Raw genomic sequence first — 18,864 nt, forward strand, 5'->3', positions numbered from 1 at the left:
GGCCGGGAGGACTGGATAGGGTGTGGGGGTCTGTGAGGATCGGGGGTCTGTGAGAGTCGGGGGTCTGTGAGGTTGGGGGTGTGTGTGAGGGGCTGGGGTCTGTGAGGTTGGGGGTTCTGTAAGGGCCAGGGGGGTCTGTGACTCAGGGCAGTCTGAGTGGGTGGGAGGGCGGGGTGTCTGTGAGGCTGGGGGGGTTTGTGAGGGTCTGGGGTCTGTGAGGGCCGGGGGCTTTGTGAGGGCCGGGGATCTGTGGGGGTCGGGGGATCTGTGAGGGCCAGGGGGGGTCGGGGGTCTCTGAGGCTGTGGGGAGTCTGTGAAGATCAGGGGGAGTCTGTGAGGGTCGGGGGGTGTCAGTGAGGGTCAGGGGGCTTTTTGAGGGTCGGGGGTCTTTGAGGCTGGGGCGGCTGTGAAGGTCAGGGGTGGTCTGTGGGGGTTCGTGAGGGTCTAGGGTTTATGAGGGCCGGGGGTCTCTGAGGGTCTGTGAGGGTCGGGGGGGGCGTTGTGAGGGTCTGGGGTCTGTGAGGGCTGGGGGTCTCTGAGGGTCTGGGGTCTGTGAGGGCTGGGGGTCTCTTGGGTGCGGGGGGTGGTTCGGGGGGGGGGGGGCATTTCCAGCCCCCCCCCAATTCCCCTCAGCCAATCCCGCGCCTCCGTGTCGCCTGTGTGACGTCACACACACGCGGCAGCCAATCGTGGCCCCGCGCCCTGACCCTTCCCGGCGCCCGTAGCGCGGAGCCGTCACTGCCCGGTGTGGCGTGACGTCACGCGGCGCGCCACGGGCAGGCCGGGATGCAGCGCGCGGCGCTGGGCGCGCTCGGGGGGGCGGCGCGGGTGAGACCGGGACCCCCGGGACCCCCAGAACCCCAGCCCCCCGGGATCACCGGGAACCCGGGGACCCCCAGCCCTGGGACCGCCGGGACCACCGGGACTCCCCAGCCCTGGGATCACCGGGAACCCCGAGACCCCTAGCACTGGGACCATCGGGACCTCCGGGACCCACGGGAACCCCCAGTCCCCGGACCCCTAGCCCCGAGACCCCTGGGAACCCCAGCCCTGGGACCCCCGGGAACCCCAGCCCCGGGACCCCATGTCCCGGCACCACCGGGAACGCCGGGACCCCCCCAGCCCCGGGACCCCCCAGCCCATCCCCGATCGGCCCCCGCCACCGCTCTGCTCTTCCCCACCCTCCCTCCGGTACCCCCCCCCACCCCCCGCCATACCGGGCCCTCCCCGTACCCATCCCACACCCCTCGGGCCTCCCCCCCCGAGGCCCGTCCGTGACCCCCCCGTGCCCCGCAGGCCCCCCCGGGCCGCTGGCTGAGCGCGGCCCCGCCGGCGCTGCGGGAGCTGCGGGAGCTGCGGGCGCGCACCGGGCAGCCCGTGATGCGCTGCCGGGAGGCGCTGGAGCGGGCGGGGGGCGACCTGCGGCAGGTGCGGCAACAGGGGACACGGGGGGACACCTGGGGGGACACGGGGCCAGGAGGGGGATGGGGAGCAGGGGGGACTCTGGGGGTCGCAGAGGGCCCTTGGGGAAGGGGGGCTATGGCCAGAGGGTCCCTGGGGCAGGGGCTGTTTGGGGCAGGGGGTGCCTGGGGTTCCTGGAGCAGGGGGTCCCCGGGGCAGGGGGTGCCTGGCACAGGGGGGTCTTTGGGGAAAAGGGTCCCTGGGGCAGGCGGTTTTTGGGGCAGGGGGTCCCTGGGGAAGGGGCTCTTTGGGACAGGGGGTCCCAGGGGCAGGGGGTCTTCGGGGAAGGGGTCCCAGGGGCAGAGGGTCCCTGTCACAGGGGGACCCTGGGGAAGGAGGTGCCTGGGACAGGAGATCTTTGGGGAAGGGGCTGTTTGGGGCAGGGGGTCCCCTGGAACAGGGGGTCTTTGGGGCAGGGGGATTTGGGATAAGGAGTCCCTGGGGCAGGGGGGTTTTGGGGCATGGGGGTTTGGGATAAGGAGTCCCTGGGGCAGGGGGGCTTTGGGGCATGGGGGTTTGGGATAAGGAGTCCCTGGGGCAGGGGGGCTTTGGGGCACCAGGACCAGAGGGTGGGAGGGCAGCAGGGTTGGGTCTGGTCTGTGCCCCTCCCTGTGTCCTACCCAGGCTGAGGGGTGGTGATGGGGACATTGGGGTGACCCTGTCAGTGCTGAGGTGGCCCTGTCAGTGCTGGCGTGACCCCTGTTAGTGCTGGGGACACTGGGGCTGACCTTGGCAGTACTGGGGTGACCCTGTCAATGCTGGGGGACACTGGGATGGCCCTGTCAGTGCTGGGGACACTGGGGCTGACCTTGGCAGTACTGGGGTGACCCTGTCAATGATTGTGACATTGGGGTGATCCTGTCAGTTCTGGGGACACTGGGATAACCCTGTTAGTGCTGGGGTGACCCTGTCACTACCAGGGGACATTGGGTGGCCCTGTCAGTGCTGGAGTGACCCTGTCACTACGGGGGGACATTGGGTGACCCTGTCAGTGCTGGGGGACATTGGGGTGACCCTGGCAGTGCTGGGGGACATTGGGTGACCCTGGCAGTGCTGGGGACACTGAGTTGACCCTGTCAGTGCTGCGGGACATTGGGTGTCCCTGTCAGTGCTGGGGTGGCCCTGGCAGTGCTGGGGTGGCCCTGGCAGTGCTGGGGACACTTGAGTTGGCCCTGTCCCCGCCATGTCCCCCAGGCTGAGGCCTGGCTCGAGGCCGAGTCGCGCCGCCGGGGCTGGGCCCGAGCCGCTGCCCCTGGGGCTGCCCGGGCCCGGGAGGGGCTCGTGGGGATCCTGAGCGAGGGCTCGGCCGCTGTCATGGTGGAGGTGAGTGAGGGGGGGTCTGGGGGTCCCTGTGTCCCCCCTGGGGGTCTCTGTGTCCCCAGGGTCACCGTGTCCCCCCAGGTGAACTGCGAGACGGATTTCGTGGCGCGGACCCCCGACTTCCAGCAGCTGGTGGAGATGGCGGCCAGGGGGGTCCTGGGGCACTGCCAGGGGGCCTCGGGCACCAAGGTGGGCAGCCAGGGGGGGCTTTGGGCAGCCAGGGCGTTTGGGGGTCTTGGGGGAGTTGGGGTGGCACAGATGGTGTTGGGTTGTTGGGGGAATATGGGGTGCCGGGTGTGTTAGGGGAAGTTTTGGGGGTGCCAAGGGTGTTGGAGCAGGGTTTGGGGGTTTTTGGGGCAGGGATTAGGGGTGCCAGATGTGTTAGGGGAGAGGTGCCAGGTGTGTTGGGGCAGGGTTTGAGGGTGCCAGGGGTTGGGGAGGTTTTGGGGGTGTTGGAGCAGGGTTTGGGAGTGTTGGGGTAGAATTTAGGGGCAAGGGTTTGGGGGTGTTGGGGTAGAATTTAGGGGCAAGGTTTGGGGGTGTTGGGCAGGGTTTGGGGGTGTTGGGGTAGAATTTAGGGGTGTTTGGGGGTGTTGGGGCAGGGTTTGGGGGTCCCAGGGGGGTTGGGGCAGAGTTTAGGGGTGTTGAGGTTTGTTTTGGGGATGATGGGGCAGGGTTTGGGGGTGCCAGGGCTGTTGGGGCAGGATTTGGGGGTGTTTGGGCAGTGTTTGGGGGTGCCAGGGGCAGGGTTTGGGGGTGCCAGGGCTGTTGGGGCAGGGTTTGGGGCTCTTGTGGCAGGGGTTGGGGGTGTTAGGGGTGATTTTGGGGGTGCAGGGCAGGGTTTGGGGGTGCCAGGGGCAGGGTTTGGGGGTGCCAGGGCTGTTTGGGCAGGGTTTGGGGGTGTTTGGGGTGGTTTTGGGGGTGTTTGGGGGTGCCAGGGGCAGGGTTTGGGGTGCCAGGGCTGTCGGGGTGCCCCTCTGACCCCTCTCCCCAGCTCCTGCTGCCAGAGGAGGAGCTGGCCCAGGTGCGGGCAGCGGACGGGGGGGACCTGCTGAGCGAGCACCTGGCACTGGCCATGGGTGAGTGCCCCCAGTACATCCCAGTTCCCTGCCCAGTACATCCCAGTGTGCCCAGTGCCCCTCCCAGTGTCCCCAATGCCCCTCCCAGTACATCCCAGTGCCCCCTGTGCCTCTCCCCAGTGTCCCCAGTGCCTGCCAGTCCCAGTGCTCCCAGTTCCCCCAGAACCTGATACTCCCAGTGCCCCTCCCAGTGCCCCCAGTGCCTCTCCCAGTACATCCCAGTGCCCCCAATGCCCCTCCCAGTACATCCCAGTGCCCCCTGTGCCTCTCTCCAGTGTCCCCAGTGCCTGCCAGTCCCAGTGCTCCCAGTTCCCCCAGAACCTGATACTCCCAGTGCCCCTCCCAGTGCCCCCAGTGCCTCTCCCAGTACATCCCAGTGCCCCCAATGCCCCCAGTTCCCCCAGAACCTGATACTCCCAGTGCCCCTCCCAGTGTCCCCAGTTTCCCCAGAGCCTGACAGTTCCAGTGCCCTCCCCAGTGTCCCCAGTGCCTCTCCCCAGTACTCCCAGTGCCCCTCCCAGTTTCCCCAGTGCTCCCAGTCCCTGTGCCAGGCCCTCCACCCTGGGCTGTTCCCTGGGGTCCCTGGGCTGGGCTCTGGCTGCTCCAGGACCCTTTTTGTGTGTGTGTGTGTGGGGGGAATCCCTCTCTCTGTGACCTCTCCACGACCTCCCTCCTCCCCATTTTTGGGGGTGCTGACGTTTCCCCCCCTCTGTCCCTGTCCCCCCCAGGCCGCCTGGGCGAGCGTTTGGCTCTGCGCCGGGCCGGGTGGCTCCGTGCCCCTCCCGGGGGCTTTGTGGCCACCTATGCCCACGGCTGGGTGCCCCCCGGGCCCGCCGTGGCCATGGGCACCTATGGGGCGCTGGTGGCTTGCGGGGGGCCGGGCCCGGGGCCCCCCCCGGCCGAGCTGCGCGAGCTGGGGCGCAGGGTGGCCCAGCACGTGGTGGGCATGGCCCCCACCGCCCTGGGGACCCCCGAGGACGAGCTGGGAGGTGACAGCGAGACGCGGCTGCTGGCCCAGGGGACCCTCCTGGAGCCGGGGGTGCCCCTGGGCCGGTACCTGCGGGAAAGGGGGGGGCTCCAGGTCTGGGATTTCCTGCGCTTCCAGTGCGGGGAGGAGCCCCCCCAGGAGCCCCCCCGGGAGGCCTCTGCCCCCCCAGGCTGAGGGATGTGGCTCGGGGGGGGTTCAGGCACTGGGGGGGACACACAGACCCCCCCATGCACCCCAGGCCAGGCTGGGGCAGCGAGAGCCCCCCCAGGTGTGGGGGGGAGGCTGAATAAAGGTGCAGAAGATCCAGGCTGGGTGTTTTGTGGGGGACCCCGAGATCCCCCACCCTGCCCCTCCCCCAGGGAATGCTCCCCAATCCCCCCTGCACCCCCAACCCCCCCCTGTACCCCCGACCTCCCCCAGGGACCCCCCCCTCGCAGGGTTTTAATGGGAAATCCACACAAAAAGGGCTCAGACCCCAAACAGCCCAACCCCAATGGGGGAGCAGCAATGGGGGGCACAGCTGGGGGGCACCCCCATCCCGTCCTGACATCCCCATCCAATCCTGACACCCCCATCCCATCCTGACACCCCCATCCTGACCCTGACACCCCCATCCCATCCTGACACCCCCACCCCACCCTGACACCCCATCCCATCCTGACACCCCCATCCCACCCTGACACCCCATCCCATCCTGACACCCCCACCCCACCCTGACACCCCCATCCTGACCCTGACACCCCCATCCTGACTCTGACACCCCCATCCCATCCTGACACCCCCGGGCTGGGTTTGGGGGGTCACAAGGGACAGGGGGTGTGACAGAAAGGGGAGAGGGACAGGGGACAGGTGGGAGGACATGGGGTGCCCCAGAGGGGGACAGGGGGATAGGTGGGGACATGAGGACACAGGTGGGACATGGGGCAGGTGGGGGGGGACAGGTGGGTGGACATGGGGTGCCCCGTGTGGGGACATGGGACAAGTGTGGATGGGGGACAGAAGGGACAGGGGAGCAGGTGGGGGCACAGGGGGCAGCTGGGGACATGGGGCACGGGGGAGATGGGGCAGGTGAGGACAGGGGAGCAGGTGGGGACATGGGGACAAGGGAACAGGTAGGGGGACAGGGCAGTTGGAGACGAGAACAGGTGGGGACAGGGGGAGGAACGGGGACAGGTGGGGATGTGGGGCAAGTGGGGACAGAGGGGGGGGGACAAGTGGGACATGGGGCAGGTGGGACATGGGGCAGGTGGATGTGGGACAGGGGGGGACAGGGGACAGGTGGGGACAGGTGTCTGGGGAGGATCAGAGGGGGTGGCGGCAGTTGGGGTGAGGAAGCCGAGCACCGACACCCCCCGAGAGACACCGAGGGCAGCTGCTCCGGTTCCCCCCGTCCGTGACGTCACCGGCCGCCTCCCGGGACAAGTAACCGGGAACAGGCCGGGCTGGAACAGCCTATCCTGGATTACTTGAACCGGGCCGCGGCCGCCGCACCCCCCCGGCACCGTCCCGGGCCGCTCCCGCTGACACCGCCGCGCTGTCCCCGTCCCCGCTCCGCTCCGTTCCCCGGCAGCGCATCCGGGAGCGGCGGGAGCGGCGGAGGCGTCCCGGGTGGGGGCGGGGGGGGCATCAACAGGAGGGTGACAGCGACCGGGGGACACGGGGGGGACACGGGGCTGACCCAACCCCCCCCACCTCCACCCCCCCGGTCCCGGGGGTCAGCCCCGCCCCTCCCCCCCCCCCCCCCCGGTACCTGCCGCTCCCGCCGCGTCCGGTGGGGGGGAGGGGCGGGGGGGGGCGGGGGCGCGCGCCCACCGGAGCGCGCGGGGCCGCGGCGGTTTCCAGGCGCCCCCGGGGCGGGGCCGCGGCCGCCGCTGAGGGACGGGCGCGGAGAGGGGCGGGGCGAGGGGGGACTTGAAACGGGCGGAGGGCGCGGATTGGATGGGCGGGGAAAGGGGCGGGGCGCGGTTGTGTTTACCTCGCGCGGGGCGTCTAAAGCCACGCCCCCTGCACGGAAATGGGCGTGGCTTTATCAAACCACGCTCGTGCGTCGTTAGGGGGCGTGGTCTGGGCGGGGCTTTGTTCAGCCGCTTTTCCGCGCTAAATATTGGGATATTAATTTTGTTCAATTAGAAAAAGAATCGCTTTTCCCCCGGGGTTTATGAGCGGGAACCACGAATTCCTCCTGTTGTTTCTTTTTTTATCCCATTTCACCTAATTCACCCCAAATTCCTGACCCAAATTCCTTTTTTTTCGTCGAATTTCCACCTAATTCAGCTCAATTTCCTAAGCCTAACCCCAATTCCTTCTTTTTAATCCCATTTCCACCTAATTCACCCCAAATTCCTGACCCTAACCCAAATTCCTTCTTTTTTCATCGAATTTCCACCTATTTCACCTCAAATTCCTAACTCTAATCCACCTAATTCACCTCAAATCCCTAACCCTAAATGCCTTCTTTTTCATCTCATTTCCTCTTAATTCACCTCAAATTCCTAACTCTAACCCCAATTCCTTCTTTTTTTATCCCATTTCCACCCAATTCACCTCAAATCCCACCCGCTTCATACAAATCCCTTTGGTTCCCCCAAAATTCCTATTTTCCCCCAAATAAATCCCGCCTAGTTCACCACAAAACTCCTCGTCTTTCACCCCAATTTCCTCTTTCTTCAGCCACATTCCTCTGGTTTTCCCTCAGTTTTCCACCGCGGAAATTTTTTTTTTCTTGGGTTTTGGGGTTATTTTAAAGGAAAATCTGTAGAAAAAAGAGAAATCCCCGCCCAGTTCTGGGGTGTTTTAAATTCATTTTCCATTACGGAACCAAACTGGTCCCGGGGCGGCGCCAGCTCCAGTTCCGGGGATAACTGGGACAAACTGGGACAAACTGGGACAAACTGGGAATTGGCCGCCGGGAGCGGCGGCGTCCAGGCGTTCCCTGGCGGAGCGGGCAGCGGGAAACTGGGGCGGACTGGGAGGGACTGGAATGCACTGGGAGCGGCCCGAGGGAAACTGGGGCGGACTGGGAGGGACTGGAATGGACTGGGAGCGGCCAGAGGGAAACTGGAAGGGACTGGAATGCACTGGGAGCGGCCAGCAGGAAACTGGGGCGGACTGGAACCAGACTGGGAGCGGACTGGGGGCGGACTGGAACTGGACAGAACTGCACTGGGAGCGGACTGGGGTAGGACTGGGAGTGCTGGGCTGGGAGAAAACTGGGAGCAGACTGGGACTGGACTGGGAGCGGAGAGGGACCGGACTGGGAGGGGTCCGGGGGCGGACTGGGACAGGGCAGGACTGGACTGGAGCCGTACTGGGACTGCAGTGGGATCGGGCCGAGGCCCCGCCCCCACCAACATCCGGGCACTTCGAGCCGCAGCCCCACCCACCCCCTCTCCATCACCATTGGCTGCTGGTATATGACGTCATTGGTGGGCGCGGTGAAGGCGGGAATGGGGCGGGGGGCGCAGCCCCTTCCAGGGAGTCCCAAAATCGGCCTCATCCCTCATCTGGGCCGCCCCGAGCGGATCCCGGCAGCGCCAGGGGCTGTCCCAGCGCGTCCGTGCTCGGGGGGACGCCGGGCCCAGACCCCAAACCCCCGGTGCTGTGACCCCAAACCCCCGCCATGTGTCGTGACCCCAAACCCCTCCGTGCTGCCACCCCAAATCCCCCCAGTGCCACCAGCCCAGACCCCCTTGTGCCATGACCCCAGCCCCGCCAGGCTGTGACCCCAAATCCACCAGACCCCTCACCCCAGCCCCCCCAGTGCCATGACCCCAAACCCTCCCAGTGGGGCCACCCCAAACCTCCCCAAACCCCTCCTGTGCTGTCCCCCAAACCCCCCAGTGCTGTGACCCCAAATCTACCAGACCCCACACCCCACCCCCCCCAGGGCCGGACCCCAAACCCCCCAGTCCGGCCACCCCAGAGCTCCCAGTGCTGGGGACTGGGACTACCAGACCCCACACCCCACACCCCCCCAAGCGCCGTAACCCCAAACCCCACAGTGCCACCAAACCCCCCCTGTGCTGCCCCCCCAGAGCTGCCACCCCAAACCCCACAGTGCCTCCCCCCAAATCCCCCTGAGCTGTGACCCCAAACACCCCAGACCCCCCACCCCAGGTCCCACAGTGCTGGACCCCAAACCCCCCAGTCCTGCCACCCCAGAGCTCCCAGTGCTGTGACCCCAAAGCCCTCCTGTGCTGCCCCCCAAACCCCCCAGTGCTGTGACCCCAAACCCCCCAGCCCCCCCACCCCACCCCCCCAGTACCGTGACCCCCTCCCGAATGGGGCACTTTTGGATCCCCCCCAAACTCAATCCCAGCAAACCCCAAACGGATCCGGCCCCACCCTGGAGCCGCCCCCGGTGTGTGTGGGATGGGAAACTGGGAATGATGGAATTCCTGGAAAAAGGGGAAATGCCTGGGCAGCCAAAGTTTTCTTTCTAAAACCATTTTTATTTCTCAATTTTTTATTTCTAAATCTGAAAGCCCCAGAGAGGGAAATTCCCGGCAGGAATTCCACTGGGTTTTCCGGGAGCTGCTGCCCTTGGAGCCCCCTGAGAGGCAATTTGGGGTTCTGGAAAACCCCAGAACTGCTGGAAATGCTGGGAACGCCTCTGTCCCCAAAGCCTGAGCCTGGCAGCAAACCCAGCTTTACTTGGGAATTAAACCTGGCTTTCATTTTATTGGGAAATCCCAACTGGAACATTCCCCAATTAGGGAAAAAACCCCAAGGAGCAAAGTCCTGGCTTTACTTGGGAATCAAACCTGGCTTTCATTTTATTGGGAAATCCCAACTGGAACATTCCCCAATTAGGGAAAAAACCCCGAGGAGCAAAGTCCTGCTGGGGTGACCTGAGTGAAAATCTGGGAAATCCCAATGGGATCATCCCGGAGCTGCCATGGGGGGAAATGGGGAAAACTCTGAGGGACCCTGAGCTGTCCCTGGCTGGGGGGGGGGGGGTGTGGGGGTGGCCCGGGTGTCCCCAAGGCTTTCCTGGGTGTCCCCAGAGTTGGTCTGGGTGCCCCTAAGGGTGTCCCAGGTGTCCCCAGGGCTGTCCCAGGTGTCCCCAGGAGTGTCCCAGGTGTCCCCAAGGCTGTCCCGCGTGTCCCCAGGGCTGTCCTGATGTCCCCAAGCCTGCCCCGATGTCCCCAGGGGTGTCCCAGCTGTCCCCAGGGGTGCCCCAGGTGTCCCCAAGGGTGTCCCGGGTGTCCCCAGAGCTGGTCTGGGTGTCCCCAGGAGTGTCACAGGTGTCCCCAAGGGTGTCCCGATGTCCCCAAGCCTGTCCCGATGTCCCCAGGGCTGTCCCGGGTATCTCCAGGGGTGTCCCAGGTGTCCCCAAGCCTGTCCCGGGTGTCCCCAGGGGTGTCCCAGGTGTCCCCAAGGCTGTCCCGATGTCCCCAGGGCTGTCCTGGGTGTCTCCAGGGGTGTCCCAGGTGTCCCCAAGCCTGTCCCGGGTGTCCCCAGAGCTGCTCTGGGTGTCCCCAGGAGTGTCACAGGTGTCCCCAAGGGTGTCCCAATGTCCCCAAGCCTGTCCCGATGTCCCCAGGGCTGTCCCGGGTGTCTCCAGGGGTGTCCCGGGTGTCCCCAAGCCTGTCCCGGCTGTCCCCGGGAGTGTCCCAGGTGTCCCCAAGGCTGTCCCGATGTCCCCAGGGCTGTCCTGGGTGTCTCCAGGGGTGTCCCAGGTGTCCCCAAGGCTGTCCCGGCTGTCCCCAGGAGTGTCCCAGGTGTCCCCAGGGCTGTCCCGGCTGTCCCCAGGGTCCGGCGGCTCCTCCCAGTCCCGCTGTCCCCGCTCCGCTCCCGCCGCTCGCCCGGGGCTCGGGGTCCTGGGGCACGGGGGGGGTCCCGGGGGTCCGTCCCCCACACCGGGGGGTCCTGGGGGTCCTGGGGGTCCGCGGGCTCCGGGGTCACCTGGGCACGGACGGGTCGGAACCGACGTGGCCGAGGAGGAAGAGCTCGGGGCGGGCGGCGAAGCCCAGGCGGCCCTGGGGGGGGAAGGCAACAATTAATGCCGGGGTTTAATTGGGGAAGGCAACAATTAATTAATGCCGGGGGGTTTAATTGAGCCTGGCTTAAGGAAGCCAAAGAGAGCTGAAAGGAGCCCGAGGTGGTTGAAGGAAGCCTGAGGTCAGCCCGGTTTAACAAAGCCCAAGTGAAGCCCAGGTAAGGAAGACGGAATGGAGTCCAGTTTAACAAAGCCACGATTTAATGAGGCCCGAACTGAGCCTGGTTTAACAAAGCCCAAGTTGAGACGAGTTTAATGAAGCTCCAAATGAGGACGGTTTAACAAAGCCTGAATTAAGCCTGGTTTAATGAAGCCGACGTTGAGCCCAATTAATGAGCCTGAACAGGGCAGGCTTTAAACGAAACCAGAGCTGATCCCGGCTTACGGAAGCCCCAGTTGGGCCCAGTTTAACCAAGCCCAGCTTAACCAGGCCCGGGCGGGAGCCGAGGCGGCCCCAGGGTCATTAATTAGCAGAGAGCAGCAGGAACGGCGTTAATTGGGAGCGGATCCCGCTGTTAATTGGGGCAGATCTCGGTCCAGCCCCGCCCAGGGCTCCGAGCGGCGCCTCCCTCTGCATTCCCAATTAACTGAGCGAGCTTAATTAACTTCGGGGCGTGGCTGAGCCTTAATTAGCAATAACTGCACAAGGAAGCCCTTGGGACGGTGCTGAACCGGACTGAGCCACAGGCGAGGCTCTGCGGGGGCAAAAGCAGGAAAAAAGAGGCAAAAGCAGGAAAAAAATCGGGAATTTGGGGTTTTTTGGTGGGTCTGGCCTGGGCAGGGTGGGATGAAGGTGCCGAGCCCCGATCCCACAGAAGGAATTCCCATGGGAAGGGGCGTGAGGGAGCCCTGAGCCAATTCCAGGGGACAGGGACGGGGCACAGCTCACCCTGATCCATTCTGAATTTTCCCTTTTTTCCCCTCTTTTCTGTGTTCCCTGTATTTTTTGCAGGTCTATTTGTGGCTCTGCGTTATGGGCCCATTGCATCCATAACTCATTTCCCCAGTGTTTTTCCATGGCCTTTCCCTGGGCAGAAACACAAAAATCCCAGAGCTCCAAGGCCCAGGAGCAGCTCCTGGAGATTTCATGGGCAGAGCCAAGGGAGGATTCCAAAGGAGAGAGAATTCCATCACTGCCTCTCCTCTAATTGCTGCTTTTGTGAATTATTTCATTTCCTAAACCCTATTAAAATGTCCTCACCCCGGTGGGGGTGGAGTTTTGTGGGCATCTTTCCATTACTGCCCCCGAAGGCCTTGAAGTAAAATCCACTTTTATTTGAAGTCAGAACTAAAACGACCTCGAGTTTCATTCCCAGGTTGGGAAAAAGGGAACAACCCCACAGGGGCTCTGTCCCAGCACCAGCCCCCAAAAAATGACCCAGGAAGCCGAGTTGGAAAAGTCTCCACGTTTTAATGGGGTTTGTACAACCAGGACCAAAGGGGAAAATCCCAAATGAGTGCAGCAGGGAGCAGAGGGGAGGCTGCACTCACAGTCAGTGCTCAGCTGAGCCCTCCCAAGCCACAATTCCCAATCCAGGGGGGTACAGCAGAATTCCAAAGCCCAAATCCACCTCTGGTCCAGCCCCTCGTGCCCCCAGGCCACAAATCCCAGAGCTCGTGGCTGCTGTGGAGTGGGAGTGGGAGTAAAACCCACAAAGGTTCATTCAAGGGTTAAATCCTGGGATAACAACGGGAAAAATGGGAATTGTTGTGTCAGGGGGGGCTGCAGGTTTGGGAAAGGGTGGGAAGGAGGATCTGATCCTGCCCCACATTCAGGGGGAGTTTTCCTGCTGGGCTCTGAGCGTTGGCACCTTCACCCCTGAGCACCAGGGAATGACCCAGAGCTGGTGGGGATGGATGAAACCCCAGCAGATCCCAAATCAGATCCCAAACACTCCCCAGAGCTGGTGGGGATGGATGAAACCCCAGCAGATCCCAAACCAGATCCTAAAGCAGATCCCAAACACTCCCCAGAGCTGGTGGGGATGGATGAAACCCCAGCAGATCCTAAAGCAGATCCCAAACCTTCCCCAGAGCTGGTGGGGATGGATGAAACCCCAGCAGATCCTAAAGCAGATCCTAAAGCAGATCCCAAAGCAGATCCCAAACCTTCCCCAGAGCTGGTGGGGATGGATGAAACCCCAGCAGATCCTAAAGCAGATCCCAAAGCAGATCCCAAACATTCCCCAGAGCTGGTGGGGATGGATGAAACCCCAGCAGATCCTAAAGCAGATCCTAAAGCAGATCCCAAACACTCCCCAGAGTGGTGGGGATGGATGAAACCCCAGCAGATCCCAAAGCAGATCCCAAACATTCCCCAGAGTGGTGGGGATGGATAAAACCCCAGCAGATCCTAAAGCAGATCCCAAATCAGATCCCAAACCTTCCCCAGAGCTGGTGGGGATGGATGAAACCCCAGCAGATCCTAAAGCAGATCCCAAACATTCCCCAGAGCTGGACACTGCAGGGATTTTTATTTCACAGAGAATTCCCTGCCTACAACTGGGAGAGCAGGGAAATGCCAGTGGGCAGTGAGGGATGGATCCATTTTATTATCCCAAATAAACCAGGGATGGAGCCAGGAGTCCCAAATAAACCAGGGATGGAGCCAGGAATCCCAAATAAACCAGAAATGGACTCAGGAATCCCAAATAAACCAGGGCTGGGTTTATTTGGGATTGGAACCCTCTGTGTTTATTTGGGATTGGAACCCTCTGTGTTTATTTGGGATAGGAACCCTCGGGGTTTATTTGGGATTGGAACCCTCGGGGTTTATTTGGGATTGGAACCCCCTGGGTTTATTTGGGATTGGAACCAGGCTGGATCCCCCTGGCTTGGCCCCAGGAGAGCTTTGGGGCCCCATCCTGCAGGTCCATGAAGCACTTTGGGATCTGAGCTCTGCCTCTGCTGCAGCTCCAGCTGCACTGAAAAAGGAATTTCCCCCTAAAGAACCCAAATCTGAGCTTTCCCCACCCAATTTCCATGATTCAGAGATCCAAATCCAGCCCAAGAGGGAGGATGGGACCCCAAAACACCCCTGGGAGATCCAAGGGATGCCCTGGTGCCCCCATCCCACCCCACTCAGGGCACACTCCTGGCCAAGCTCCTTCCCAAACCCATAAAAAGGGGATGAGAGGAGGGGATTCAGTCCAGGACAAGAGGGAGCAGCAAAGAAAGCCCTGGAAAAAGCCCTTGGAGCCTCCACAGCCTGATCTGGAGTTATTTTGGAGAGCTCCAAGAGCATTTCCATGGATCACAGAGAATCAAGTCATAAAATCATAAATAACCATTTGCTGACCCCAAAATCCCACATATGGGGCCACAAAAAGTCAGTAGTGATAATACCAGAATTAATTCATTAAATAATTAATGCTCAGTTTTGCCATGCTCACGGCAGTGGGAAGGGTTTCAAAAGTCAGTAGTGATAATAGAATTAATTAATAAAATAATTAATGCTCAGTTTTCCCATCCTCATGGCAATGGGAAGGGTTTTAAAAGCCAGTAGTGATACCAGAATTAATTAAATAATTTATTATTGAATTAATTAATTAGGTTTTGGTTTTTCCCATGCTCGTGGGAATGGGAAAAGTGTTTCAAAAGCCAGTAGTGATACCAGAATTAATTAATTAAAGAATTAATTAATTAATTAATTAGTTTCCAGTTTTCCCATGCTCGTGGGAATGGGAAGTGTTTTAAAAGCCAGTAGTGCTACCAGAATTAATTAATAAAATAATTAATTATTTAATTAATTAATTAGTTTTCAGTTTTCCCATCCTCGTGGCAACGGGAAGTGTTTTAAAAGCCAGAGGTGATACCAGAATTAATTAAATAATTGATTAATTAATTAATTAATTAGTTTTCAGTTTTTCCATGCTCATGGCAGTGGGAAGGGTTTCAAAAGCCAGTAGTGATACCAGAATTAATTAATTAAATAATTAATTATTTAATTAATTAATTAGTTTTTTGTTTTTCCCATGCTCATGGGAATGGGAAGTGTTTCAAAAGTCAGTAGTGATACCAGAATTAATTAATTAATTAATTAATTAATTAGTTTTCAGTTTTCCCATGCTCGTGGGAATGGGAAGAGTGTTTCAAAAGCCAGTAGTGATACCAGAATTAATTAATTATTAAATTAATTAATTAGTTTTCAGTTTTTCCCATGCTCATGGGAATGGGAAGTGTTTTAAAAGCCAGTAGTGATAATAGAATTAATTAATAAAATAATTAATGCTCAGTTTCCCCATCCTCATGGCAATGGGAAGGGTTTTAAACGCCAGTAGTGATACCAGGATTAATTAATAAAATAATTAATGCTGAGTTTTCCCAAGCTCATGGCAGTGGGAAGCATTTTCCAGTGGAAAGCACCAGATCTGCCATGCCCGGTGCCAGCAGCGTCCCCAAATGCCACCCACAAGGGGATTCAGGGATTTTTGAGCTTATTTAGTCCAGGCCAGTGCCAGAGCAGCGCTCCTGGAGTTCAGGGTTTGTGCTACAGGGGGGCAAAGGCTCTGGGATGAGGAATTTGGGGTTTCAATGGGAATGGGGGGGTCAGGCTGGTTGGGTCCCCCCCAGGTGTGACCCAGGCTGCTCCTGTGTCACCCCCAGGTGTGACCCAGGCTGCTCCTGTGTCACCCCAGGTGTGACCCAGGCTGCTCCTGTCCCCCCAGGTGTGACCCAGGCTGCTCCTGTGTCACCCCCAGGTGTGGCTCAGGCTGCTCCTGTCCCCCCAGGTGTGACCCAGGCTGCTCCTGTGTCACCCCAGGTGTGACCCAGGCTGCTCCTGTGTCACCCCCAGGTGTGACCCAGGCTGCTCCTGTCCCCCAGGTGTGGCTCAGGCTGCTCCTGTGTCACCCCCAGGTGTGACTCCCATCTGGGGGGGGCTCAGGCTGCTCCTGTGCCATCCAGGGGGGCTCAGGTTGCTCCTGTGTCCCCTTGCCCAGGTGTGTCCCCACCCCAGGTGTGACCCAGGCTGCTCCCGTGTCCCCTGCCAGGTGTGGCTCCAATCCAGGGGGGTCACAGTGCTCCTGTCCCCCCAGGTGTGTCCCCCAGGTGTGACTCAGGTTGCTCCTGTGTCCCCCCCCAGCCCAGGTGTGTCCCCCCAGGCGGGTTGGGGGCCCCAGCAGGGCCAGCACTGCCCCGAGGGCTCCGTGTCCTCCTGGCCGTGTCCCCGATGCCCCGAATGTCCCCAAGCGGCTCCGTCCGTGTCCCCAGGGTGGCTCTGGGGGTCCAGGCCCCCCCCCTTTGGCTACTTGGGGGGGTGGGAGGGCGACTGATCCAGGTGCAGGGTCCGGGTGACGCTTACCGTGCTGCCACAGGCCAGGAAGGAGGCGCCCAGGGCCACCAGGCACAGCCAGCTCTGCGGGGACAGGAGGGGACAGTCAGGGACAGCAGGGACAGCAGGGACAGGAGGGACAGGAGGGACTGGAGGGGACAGGAAGGGACAGGAGGGGACAGCAGGGACAGGAGGGGACAGCAGGGACAGCAGGGACAGCAGGGACAGGAGGGGACAGCAGGGACAGGAGGGACAGGAGGGAACAGGAGGGACAGGAGGGACAGGAGGGACAGGAGGGACAGGAGGGGACAGCAGGGACAGGAGGGGACAGGAGGGACAGGAGGGGACAGCAGGGACAGGAGGGACAGGAGGGACAGGAGGGACAGGAGGGACAGGAGGGGACAGCAGGGACAGCAGGGACAGTGAGGGACAGAAGGGGACAGAAGGGACAGCAGGGACAGGAGGGGACAGGAGGGGACAGCAGGGACAGCAGGGACAGGAGGGGACAGGAGGGACAGGAGGGGACAGTGAGGGACAGCAGGGACAGGAGGGGACAGCAGGGACAGGAGGGACAGGAGGGACAGCAGGGACAGGAGGGACAGGAGGGACAGGAGGGGACAGGAGGGGACAGGAGGGGACAGCAGGGACAGGAGGGGACAGCAGGGACAGTGAGGGACAGGAGGGACAGAAAGGGACAGGAGGGGACAGGAGGGACAGGACGGACAGGAGGGGACAGCAGGGACAGGAGGGGACAGCAGGGACAGGAGGGGACAGTGAGGGACAGGAGGGGACAGGCAGGGGAGGGCACTGACAGCAATGAGGGATTTGTGTTTCCAAACCAGCTCTGGCTCTGCTGGGAGATAAAACCAGCACTGGGAGATAAAAGAAACAATGGGAAGGATTCCACTGATGGATGAATGGGAAAAGAGATTTGATTTTATAAATAAACTTAAGGTTTGCTGGTAAATGAAATTAGACATTGAAAGATGAAAGAAACAATGGGGAAGAAAAACCCCTAAATTCCATAAGAATTAAAAATTAAAGGGCAGGGTTGTACATTAGAGGAGAATCTCTGGTATCAGGGGTTCTGGGGAGTCTGAACCTCTCAAACACTTCAGAAATGGGGGGAATCCCCTGAATTCCATAAGAATCCAAAATCAAAAGGGAGGGGTCTACATTAGAGGGACCAGCCCCGAGGTGCCACCCCAGGAGCTGAGGGCAAAGGCTCCGTGCCCAGGGCAGGGTGGGGAGGAGGAGGAGGAGGGGACAGTGCCAGGGGTGACACACAGGTGACACCAGAGCTGAGGGGACAGTGCCAGGGGTCACACACAGGTGACACCAGAGCTGAGGGGACAGTCCCAGGGGTCACACACAGGTGACACCAGAGCTGAGGGGACAGTGCCAGGGGTCACACACAGGTGACAGTGACATGGAACTGAGTGGGGAGGGGACACTCCCAAGGGTCTGGGTGACAAAGGACATTCCCAAGCGTCACACAGAGGTGACAAAGGACAGTCCCAAGGGTCACACACAGGGGACATGGAGATGAAAGGACAGCCCCAAGGGTCACACAGAGGTGACAAGGGACAGCCCCAAAGGTCACACACAGGTGACAGTGACATGGAGCTGAGTGGTGAGGGGACAGTCCCAAGGGTCTGGGTGACAAAGGACAGCCCCAAGGGTCACACACAGGTGACAAGGGACAGCCCCAAGGGTCACACAGAGGTGAGAAGGGACAGCCCCAAGGGTCACACACAGGTGACAACAGAGATGAGCAGGGAGGGGACAGTCCTGAGAATCACACAGAGGTGACAGAGCTGAGGGGACAGCCCCAAGGGTCACACACAGAGGTGACAAAGGACAGCCCCAAGGGTCACACACAGAGGTGACAAAGGACAGCCCCAAGGGTCACACAGAGATGACAAAGGACAGCCCCAAGGGTCACACACAGGTGAGAAGGGAAAGCCCCAAGGGTCACACACAGGTGACAAGGGACAGCCCCAAGGGTCACACACAGGTGACAAAGGACAGCCCCAAGGGTCACACACAGGTGACAAGGGACAGCCCCAAGGGTCACACAGAGGTGACAAAGGACAGTGCCAAGGGTCACACACAGGTGAGAAGGGACAGCCCCAAGGGTCACACAGAGGTAATAAGGGACAGCCCCAAGGGTCACACACAGGTGACAAAGGACAGCCCCAAGGGTCACACACAGGTAATAAGGGACAGCCCCAAGGGTCACACACAGGTGACAAAGGACATTCCCAAGTGTCACACAGAGATGACAAGGGACAGCCCCAAGGGTCACACACAGGTGACAAAGGAGAGCCCCAAGGGTCACACACAGGTGACAAGGGACATTCCCAAGGGTCACAGACAGGTGACAAGGGACATTCCCAAGGGCCAGCCCAGGCCGGGGCAGGTGAGGGGGTCCTGCCCGCTCAGGTGAGGCCGCACCAGGCACCAGCACAGGGCAGTGGAGCTGCAGGAGCTCCAGCCTGAGGGGAGGCCCTGGCAGTGCCCGTGCCAGGCCAGGCAGGGCTGGCACCACCTGGGCAGGTGGGAGCTGTCCCTGCCCGTGCCATTCACATCCTCTGGAAAAACCAAATCCCTTCAGCCAGGATTGTTCTCTGAGGAGCCTCAGAGAAAAGGAAAACAAACCTGATCTCATTCGCTTCTCCTGTGTTTTGCTCATGTGCAATGTGCTTGAACATTGTTTACCCACAGGGGATTGTTTCAGTGG

The 18,864-nt window shown here is 61.0% G+C and overlaps 2 protein-coding genes across 2 annotated transcripts in view; one reads left to right on the plus strand and one right to left on the minus strand.

Annotated features, from left to right (window-relative positions):
* Positions 1 to 747: 747 nt before the first annotated feature.
* On the plus strand, positions 748 to 5,152 carry TSFM (Ts translation elongation factor, mitochondrial). The gene is made up of 6 exons (XM_036399804.2): positions 748 to 828; positions 1,297 to 1,428; positions 2,656 to 2,784; positions 2,863 to 2,970; positions 3,776 to 3,860; positions 4,589 to 5,152. The coding sequence occupies exons 1-6, from the start codon at positions 787 to 789 to the stop codon at positions 5,020 to 5,022; spliced, it is 930 nt and encodes a 309-aa protein (XP_036255697.1). The 5' UTR covers positions 748 to 786; the 3' UTR covers positions 5,023 to 5,152.
* A 5,499-nt stretch (positions 5,153 to 10,651) lies between these two features.
* Positions 10,652 to 18,864, minus strand: part of LOC118697246 (natural resistance-associated macrophage protein 2-like) — a 49,715-nt gene continuing 41,502 nt past the window's right edge. The window contains exons 16-17 of the mRNA XM_036399786.2: positions 16,152 to 16,205; positions 10,652 to 10,829 (exon numbers count right to left, since the gene is read on the minus strand). Of these exons, the coding sequence (XP_036255679.1) occupies positions 10,752 to 10,829; positions 16,152 to 16,205 (132 nt within the window). The 3' untranslated portion in view covers positions 10,652 to 10,751. The remainder of the gene's footprint in view (positions 10,830 to 16,151; positions 16,206 to 18,864) is intronic.

The sequence above is a fragment of the Molothrus ater genome, chromosome 30 (genome assembly GCF_012460135.2).
Source record: "Molothrus ater isolate BHLD 08-10-18 breed brown headed cowbird chromosome 30, BPBGC_Mater_1.1, whole genome shotgun sequence".
Classification (NCBI taxonomy): Eukaryota; Metazoa; Chordata; class Aves; order Passeriformes; family Icteridae; genus Molothrus; species Molothrus ater.

Coding starts and splice junctions, on each gene's coding strand:
- TSFM (XM_036399804.2), top strand. CDS start 787: ATGCAGCGCGCGGCGCTGGGCGCGCTCGGGGGGGCGGCGCGG. Junction 829..1,296: donor CGCTCGGGGGGGCGGCGCGG/GTGAGACCGGGA, acceptor CGTGCCCCGCAG/GCCCCCCCGGGCCGCTGGCT. Junction 1,429..2,655: donor CGGGGGGCGACCTGCGGCAG/GTGCGGCAACAG, acceptor CATGTCCCCCAG/GCTGAGGCCTGGCTCGAGGC.